Raw genomic sequence first — 9,202 nt, 5'->3', positions numbered from 1 at the left:
TTTAAGACTAACAGAAGTATTGGGAGCATAAGCTTTCGTGGGTAAGAACCTCACTTCTTCAGATGTCTTGCATCTGAAGAAGTGAGGTTCTTACCCACGAAAGCTTATGCTCCCAATACTTCTGTTAGTCTTAAAGGTGCCACAGGACCCTCTGTTGCTTTTTACACCACCCCACAGAGGCTCGGAGCTCTGGGGTTGGCAGCTGAGAGCTCCGGCCCCGGGGCTCAAGCAGAAAATGTCACAGAGGTCTCTGGAAGTCATGGATTCCATGACCTCTATGACATAATCGTAGTCTTAGTTATAACGTTCTGGTCTATGATCTTGCCAGTCCTACCCTGGAGTCCCTTTCACATCTAGACAGGGAGTGAGTTATTTTTATATTTTAGGTCTGGAATGATATTAAAATCCAAGTCACCTAATGTCTGTGGACTAAGTGCGCATTTATTATTCTAGTATGTGCCTTTCAAAGGTAAGGTATGGGGGGCCCTAAATAACTCATCATTGTGAAGTGAACAATATCAAATTCCATTACTAACAAGCATCTATCTTTAGGCAGGTGTTGGATGGATGCTTTGGAACTGGCTTTGAAATGTTCCGGTCTGCTTAAACGTACGATGATTAGAGAAGGTAAAGAGCATGACTTGAACTCTTCAGCAGAGAGCACACATGTTTCTCTCTATGGCTTATTGCGTGCTAACAACTTACACGGTACAGAAAGCTTTCCGTAAGTAATCAAGCCCTTATTTTTATTCTTATAAGAAAGTTACTAAAACTGGTGTAAAATTCTTAAATTGTTTAGGCAGATCTTTGAATTTGAAATGATAATATCAAAGTGGAAACCTTCTTAAGATTGGAATTCCTTTTGCCTCCTAATGCCCCTTAAAGATCTGTAATTGTGTATTTTTTTTAAACTTAACATTTAAACTGTGCAGATGTGGGTTCTTTACTTGATGCTCTTCAAGTAGCTCTGCTTATTCTCACTTACGAGTACTGTGTCTCCTTATGGTGCCTTGTGGTAGAACCATCTTCTAGCAGTATTAGCTAGGGAACTCTTGTGCCTCCCCCTCATCCCCCCCCAATGTCACACTGTGCCGAAAGCAAGGCTATACGGAGGGCGGATCACTCTCACCACCTCAGTTCCTTCCAACCACATGCCACAAACATATGTGAACCTCTTCTATCTCTTCAGAGCTGTTTTTTTTTAATTCTTAGGGCTGGTCCACACTAAGCCCCCAGTTCGAACTAAGATACACAACTTCAGCTACGTGAATAAAGTAGCTGAAGTCGAAGTATCTTCGTTCGAACTTAAAGGTACTTACCACGGGTCCACACGCAGCAGGCAGGCTCCCCCGTCGACTCCGCCTACTCCTCTCGCGGAGCAGGATTACTGGCGTCGATGGCGAGCACTTCCGGGATCAATTTATCGCGTCTAGACAAGACGCGATAAATCAATCCCAGAAGATCGATTGCTTGCCGCCGAACCAGCGGGTAAGTATAGACGTACCCTTAGATAGTTACTGTTAGCTGTTGATTTAGTCAGTGATTCTTTTTCAGTTCTGTGATATGGCGGAAGTGAAGAAGCTGAGTTTTAAGAGGTGCGTTTCCTGCCCAGCTATCTTCCCGGTACACAACGACCACGTGCAGTGCCTAAAGTGCTTGGGAGAAAGACATTCGCCTTTTGATTGTTTGATTTGTAGGACCTTTACTCCCAGAGCCCACAGGACCAGGAGACTCACCTGCAGCGCCTACTATGGAAAGAATCTCTCAAGGCCAGACCCTCTGGTTCTGAGCAATCCTCCAATCCAAGATTGCAACGGCAAGTCTCTGCCTCTGTTGTTCCCCCCAACAAAGGACCGAAGGGTTCCAAGAGGCTGCATCCCGAGTTGGGACCAGACCCAATCCCTGTGGCTTCCTCAGTTAAGATTCTGAGGTGACACATGGCCAAACTGAGGGCCATGTGATCGGATACCACTGCCCAGTTCCAGAAGAGAGGCCAAGACAGTTGATCTACCCTCATTGTGCGATACTTTGTGCCTCACAGCTTTCTGATCCTGAAGGAACTCATGTGGTGGTAGGACTAGGATCAGCTTCAAAGTCCACTTACAGATGTAGGAAGATGGAGTCCATTGGTGTGCCAGAACCAGGGTAGCTAGTGCCTTTGGTGCTGTCAGTAATGACACTGAAGAGAGAGGGGCATAAGGACAAAGTGGCCACAGTGAGCAGTTCTGGTTCCTGGCACAGGGATCAGACCTGTCAGATCCATCTGATTCAGACCAGGGCACTACGGCTCCGAAACGCAGACTTGTTCAGCCTTTTGCGTCAGTAGCAAGGGAGATGGACTTACATGTAACGCTGGATTTGATATTGTCTCAATCTTCAAATCTGTAGTTTGGTTCCCATTCTGGCTCCCATTTTGGTTCCAGCTACATCCTCAGTTCCAGAGAGTTCAATCATCATGGCAGTCTAGGTTCACCTTTTGATGCCGCTGCACATGTCTGATCCAAGAGTGAAATGCAAGAGCTCTAAGAGGAGGCATGTTTCCCCAACTCTAAGATCATCATCTTTGCCCCTGTCAGGAAGAGGAGGCTAGAGGTCATTAAGGTCCCTTTCACAGATTCTCTTATGCTCCCTCCTCCTAAGACCCCTACAGGATCTCCTCCAAAAGCTGGCTCCTTATATCTTCTGCCAGATCTGTAGTTGTCCCTGGTTCACTCTATTCCAAATCTAGTGTTTTATCAAGAAGGAGATAGAGGAAGAAGGCAGAGACTGGCAGAGTTTTTACAAAATGTGTCTCTCTGTGGTGGGAGTTCATCTGAGGAATCAGGGTATTTTTGTTAACCCCTGTTTAGATGACTGGCTACTGAAGGCTTCTGTGAATGAAGATCTGTTAAATAGTCTTCATGACCAATCTCTTTTCAGATTTAGGGCGCTTTCTTCACCCAAAGTCGATCTTCTGCCCTTCACAAAGGATCCCTTTTATAGGCGCTATACTAGACTCCATAGAGCGGAGAGCTTTTCTCCCAGAGTATAGATTTATCAAAACAAGCCAGTATTTGTTAAAGATCCAGAGAGTAAAGTTTTCCAGGGGTCTTATGGTAGCCACTACTATGTGATGCTGTTTGCCTGTTTGAGAATGAGATCTATGCAGCAGTAGATGCCTTGGTCTACAGACCAAGTTGAAACAGTCTTCAGTTGTTGATACCCATGCCTTAGAGGATGATAGTGACCCTAGACTGGTGGTCAGTCAGAACAAATGTGCTCAGGGGTGTATGGGTCCAACCTGGATAGTGAATTCGGACGCATCAACCAAGGGCTGGGGAATCTTCGTTTCTGAGTGTTAACTTTATTGGAGCTACTTAAGTAGTCAAAAAGCTTATATTGACAACCAAGAATACATCCATTATCAATCAGTGTGTTAATTCCTTCCTGGAATTAGTCTAAAAATATTGCCTTTTGAGATCTCTTTGGTATCTGATCTTGCTTGCTTGCTTCCTTTTCTATGTGCCACGTTTTTAAAATGTACTTTAGTCTCTTTTTTAATCTTGTAAGACATGCATAAATTCCATCCTCAAAAGTGTATCCTGTAGAATGTAGCACACAGGTACTCTTCATTTGTAAATAAGTAATGCTTGTCTTTTGACAACAATTTCTATTTTCAAAACATTTTGTTTCCAGTTTAGAGTATTACGGTTTTAATATTATCTGCTGATCCAAAGTAACCACATTGAAGACTCATTTAAGCAAATTTCTAACATCTCCCCCCTCTTAGTGCCTTTTGGCTCCTGCTCAGTGTGATGTCCCAGCTTGCACTCTACTAGTGACATCACACCCAAAATAGAAGGATATTGGTAACCAAATCCTGTCTCAAGTTTGAGTTTGGTTTCCAAATAATCTTCAGTGTTGGGTTTATCAGAATGGATGCTGGGGTGCTATGACACACTGAGAGGAAGCAGTGATAACAGAAGGGTATTTGTCTTCATCTGAATAAAAAGGCATGTTGAAAATGTACTCAAACTCCCCTTTTCTCCAAGTCCACATGGTACATGCTAATCCCCATTTTGGGTACAACTCCTAACTGCAGATACAGGAGAAAAATCTCAGCATTATGACTTCTTCCCCTACGTGATGGTTGCATTCATATTTACAGCAAAGAGAGTTCCTCTGTTACGTAAACGAGCTTTTGCATACTTGATACTTTTGTTCAGAGAATCTTCACCTGATGCTTTTATTTTCTGACAGGATTTGTTTACTATCATGTGCTTGTATCAGTTTTTTTGCCCTTGGGCATTTCCAGACTTTCCAGTGTTTGAATTTATTTAAGTTTAACCCTGTATTTCTTGGCTTTCTATTGCTTGTTTTTTTGTTTAACTACAATATTCTTGTAAGGTTTTTAACCCTTACGTTACTGATGTACTTTCAACCCTACTGTGGCTTAGTGAAGATTTTTGTCTGGGCATTTTCTCAAGGTTTTAAAACTTTGAAATATTTAACATGCATAGGGACCCTAGACTAAATGAGCTGAGGGCCCTATAGGGCACTGGGAACCAAGGAACTCTGTGGAGTTTAAGACTTGCAAGTGACCCTGGATTGTCAGCTTCTTCATACACCCCAGTCTTCCTCACTCCACAAGTGGCACATGGTAATGGTGTTTATGGAAATCATGGATTCTTCAAGTGCTTGCTCTTGTCGATTCCATTCTAGGTGTGCGTGTGCCCACCTGCGCGGCCGTCAGAGATTTTTGCCTTAGCAGTATCCGTAGGGTTGGCTGTGGCGCCCTCTTGAGTGCTGCACCCATGCGTTGGTATATTAGGCACTGCCAGCCCTATGCCCTCTCAGTTACTTCTTACCGCCTGTGGTGATTAGTCAGAGCTCCTTTCCATGCATGGCAAGGACTAGCATTTTCGTTCCTTCTGACTTCGAGCCTTAGGGCTTTGTAAGTAGTTTGTTTATAGTAGTTAGTGTTAAGTAGTTAAGTGTAGTTCGAAGTTAGAGCCCCAGTGGGGACTTTGCCCCAGGCGGAGCACGCCCCAGCCTCCAGGGTTTAAGTCCTGCGCAGATTGTAACAGGCCTGTGCCTGTAAGTGATCCCCATAGCAGCTGCCTCAAGTACTTGGGAGAATCACATGTGAAGGACAAGTGTCGTATTTGTAAAAATTTTTGACACAGGACTCCAAAGGAGTGAGATATTCGTTTGCGGGCTCTCCTTATGGAGGCTGCTCTTCGTCTGGTTTCTGAGCCGTCCACCAAGACTCGACGAGTACCTTGGCCTCAGTATGCAGCGCACCCCCGGCACCAGACTCCACCCGGCACTGCTCCCTGCTGGTGCCCAAAAAGAAAACAAGGAAGCACGGCTCCCCAGCACCAGGCAAGAAGGGCCATGGGTCATTGGGCAAAGGACCCAGTTCAGGCTACCCGGCCACTCCAGAGCCATCTGTATGTGCCTCCCCAGCTGGGGCCCTTAGCCCCTTGAAGGGTCCACCATGGACTCCTAGGAGCTGTAAGGGACCCAAACTCCTGACGGCATCAACACCTTCCCAGAAGTTCCCCCAGTGCCAAGAGAGTGCCGCTGGCACTGCACGTGGTGCAGGAAACAGCAAAGGCTCCCTTCAAGGGCAAGCCAGCTGCTAAGAGCCCTCAGAGACAGTGGAGTGCCACATGATTCCTCCAAGATACGGCAGGTCTCCCCACCTCCCCACCGCAGATCTCCGGACTTGCAGTCCAGATCCTCTGGGGCTCACCCTCAGGCACCGCGATCACGATCCCCCGCTGTCTCAACGCGGATAACCTAGGGGAAGATGCTGGTCTCCGTACTGCCAGAACCGGTCGTCCTCTCGGCACAGATCTCGGTCGTCTGTCCCGTCTTGACTATGGTCCCCCCCAGCACTGGTCCCCTCGATACCGGCACTGATCCTCTTACTCCGGGCAGTGGTCTCCGGTAGTGACAGTCAGTGGGCAGACGCAGGCGTCGACGGCCCCACCGTAGTCACTGGAAGGGGATTCTTCTGGCACGGAAGGGCAGGTCAGCCCCTTGTCCAGACTCCACCGGTGCAATTGGGCACCCAAGGCTGTGTGGACATGGATAGTGCCACCTTGGCCACATGGCCAGTGGCCAGCACAGTGGCCTTATTGGAGCGCGTGAGGCATGCCAGTCATGACAATGACCCCTTCGCACTGCTCATCTGTCACTGCCTCAGAGCAACAGTTGGCCATACCGACGGCACTGGTCTCGGTGCATGGGTCACGCTCAGAGGTCAGGGTAGAGGACACTGCACCCACCCCTAAACCTTTCTGCCCCCATGGGGGATGATGCCCCAGGGCCTCCTCAGTCTTCATTTTCATCCCAGGACGAGGTGGTTGCGAGATCCTCGAGGTCCAGACGACTGGACAAGTTTAAAGAACACCAGGCTCTGCTTTGACAGATGGCAGAGAACTCAGGCCTAGAGGTGGAGGAGATGGCTGGGCAGGCAGACACCTTGTTTAACATACTTTCAGCCTCTACCCCTGCCCATGTTGCACTACCAGTGCATGACGGAGTCCTCAAAATTTCCAAGCCCTCTGGCAAACCCTATCATCCAGTCCTCCCACCTCCAAAAGGGCCAAAAAGAAGTACTTTGTCCCAGCCTTTGAGTACCTTTATATCCACCCATCTCCGCAACTCCCAAAAATAGAGGCCAAGAGACTGGACCTTTTGGGGAGGAAAATTTATTCGACTGCCAGCCTGGAATTCCAGGTGGCGAACCATCAGGCCCTGTTGAGTAGATATAGTTGTAATTGATGGGACTCCCTCCATAAATTCAAGGAATCCCTTCCGTGGGGTTTGGCCTAAGAATTCGGCACCCTGGTAGAGGAGGGCACTGCAGTGGTTAGGTGCTCCTTCCAAATGGCGTGGAACGCGATGGACTCGGCAGCTAGGGTGGTTGCAGTGGTTATGAGGCACAGCTCCTGGCTTCAGACCTCCGGCTTCTCCCAAGAGATGCAGACCTCCAATTGGATGGGAACGATTTCTTTTCAGAACAGATGGATGCGAGGCTGCATGGGATAAAGAACACTCGGGCCAGCCTTCACTTGCTGGGCATATATACGCAGTAGTCTGCACAGAAGCAGTTCTAGCTACCCCTGCCACCAAGGCCTTAGCAGCCTCGTCAGGGGTCTGCAAGGAGAAGGGATAGGAACATAAGTTTCAGTCACTGCCACCCTTCCTCCTTCCACTCACCTGCGTGGTCTGGCTTGGCAAAGCATCCCGGGAGCCAGAAGCAGGATGTTAGAATTCTGCCATCTACTCCAGGACATGTGTGCATGAGGATTCTGCTCCCTTACCTTCCTTTTGTGGGAGGATTGTGGTGTTGCTCATCTCCCCAGTGCAGGATGCTGAACATTATGCCATTATATGCAGGGGAGTGAGTGAAGACCTGCATCTGGAGAAATACAGTGCAGTTGCCTCTGAGGGGACCCCTTGAGACAAGGGTGAAACTGGGGGGAGGAGGAGGAGGAGGCCTGTTGCGTCAATCCTTGCTTGGTTCATGGCCCAATCCGGGGTGTGTGTGTGTGTGTGTGTATTATCAAATAAGCCCGTGAGAACTCTTGGAACAAGTACTGTCCTCACTCTACTGGCTCCTTTCAACCAATATATATGATCTGCCTCCAGCTGGACACTCAGCTATTACCCAGAGAAACATTAGTGAGATGGTATTTCATAGAATTTTGCAAAAATCTTCCCTTGGCCTTTCTTTTAAAGTTATGGAGTAGCTACTGCAACACTTGACACTTTTTTGAAATGCAGTTATCTCAGGTAACTGGACTATAGATCTACCTGTGTATGTATGTATGTATGTATGTATCATACAAATATAAACCGCTTTTAAAACCCATTAAAAGTAGCTAGGTCACTGTTAGGCAATCAATCATACATATTGTTTATACACAAAATAGTGAGGGTTGTAAGGTAAAACGTGTATGAGGACGAAATTGTTGTAGGGTTGGTAATGAGCTTCATAGTTCTAAACAGATTGCTATAAAAGTTTCAAGGAAGGCTGTTCCTTGTGATTCTTTCTTATTGCAGTGCTATCAATTTGACATGGCTATCAGGTATTGGTATTGACACTAATGTCCTGCATTAGGTAAGTTCCTGGTTTGAGGATGTTATTCATAGTGGTGGACGATTTGAAGGAGAGGGACAATCACAACATTTTAGATTTATTTTTTGTTTGTTTGTTGTAGATTAAATGATAGTGAAATTGAAAGGCATCACTTTAAAGATCAAGATGTGTACTCAGACAAATCTGATAAGGAAAATGATCATGATCATGATGAGTCTGATAATGATGGTCTGGGGAAAAGTGAAGAAAGTGACACTGACACATCAGAGCGACAGGATGACTCTTACGTTGATCCAGAACCTGTTGATCTTATCAGGGAAACTACCTATATGGAACAGATTCATGAAGAACTTGGAGAGGTAAATAATGTACTCGTAGTAGTATTTACCTTATTTCCAGATAGCAAATTGACTTAAGAGTTTTAGAAGTCAAATTGAATGTCATTGGAAAGTTGCCTTGCAGTGTTGGATTTAGTAGTTTAAGGAGACTTGTGAAAGTGTGACTGCTCCCCCTCATGCCCCTCTATTTAACAGATTCCTGTTCACCACTAGTCATGTGGCTGAGTAAGGGACTTTGGAATACTCCCCAAATTTAAGGGACTGATTTTACACAGAAATTGCCTCCTGCAGCAGAAGTGGAGTCCAGCTGCTTGTCCTTTCATTATTAGTGATTGGTTTACATTAGCTTGGTTTCAAGGCTCTCTCCTCAAGGAAAAGGGCAAGAAACTTAGTTATTAAATGAAGTAAAGAGGTTTCTTTACATTCTAGTTTCCCCCTTAATCAGAGAAGCCAGTAGCCACAAAATTTGCAGGGCTCAGAGGTTGCTTTTGTTGCCTTCTGTCATTTAACAAATTTAAGTTGATCTGACTCTGACATAGTTTCTGCATGGCAAAGCTCCACCTGCATTTGAGGTCCTGAGCATTTGTGTGATTAAAAAGTAGCAGTCACCATAAAAAATCACCAGTGCTATTTGAAATAGTAACACACTGAATCTGACTTGTTTGAGCCTCCCTCTTGTGGCTTTTCACTGCTAGAGACTTTTTTTTTAATAGCAGCAGCAGCAGGGAATGAATAAGATGTCAGATGATGTTAATTTCTAGCCTACGTT

At 46.1% G+C, this 9,202-nt stretch overlaps 1 protein-coding gene across 1 annotated transcript in view; it reads left to right on the top strand.

The window, feature by feature from the left end:
• The window catches only part of OSBPL8 (oxysterol binding protein like 8), a 180,380-nt gene that overhangs the window by 149,581 nt on the left and 21,597 nt on the right, over positions 1–9,202 (top strand). Inside the window, exons 11-12 of the mRNA XM_034762429.1 lie at positions 516–724; positions 8,217–8,454. Of these exons, the coding sequence (XP_034618320.1) occupies positions 516–724; positions 8,217–8,454 (447 nt within the window). The remainder of the gene's footprint in view (positions 1–515; positions 725–8,216; positions 8,455–9,202) is intronic.

This window comes from Trachemys scripta, chromosome 1 (genome assembly GCF_013100865.1).
Source record: "Trachemys scripta elegans isolate TJP31775 chromosome 1, CAS_Tse_1.0, whole genome shotgun sequence".
Taxonomy (NCBI): Eukaryota; Metazoa; Chordata; order Testudines; family Emydidae; genus Trachemys; species Trachemys scripta.
Note: the sequence above shows the minus strand (reverse complement) of the source record. Positions and strands in the feature narration are given on the sequence as shown.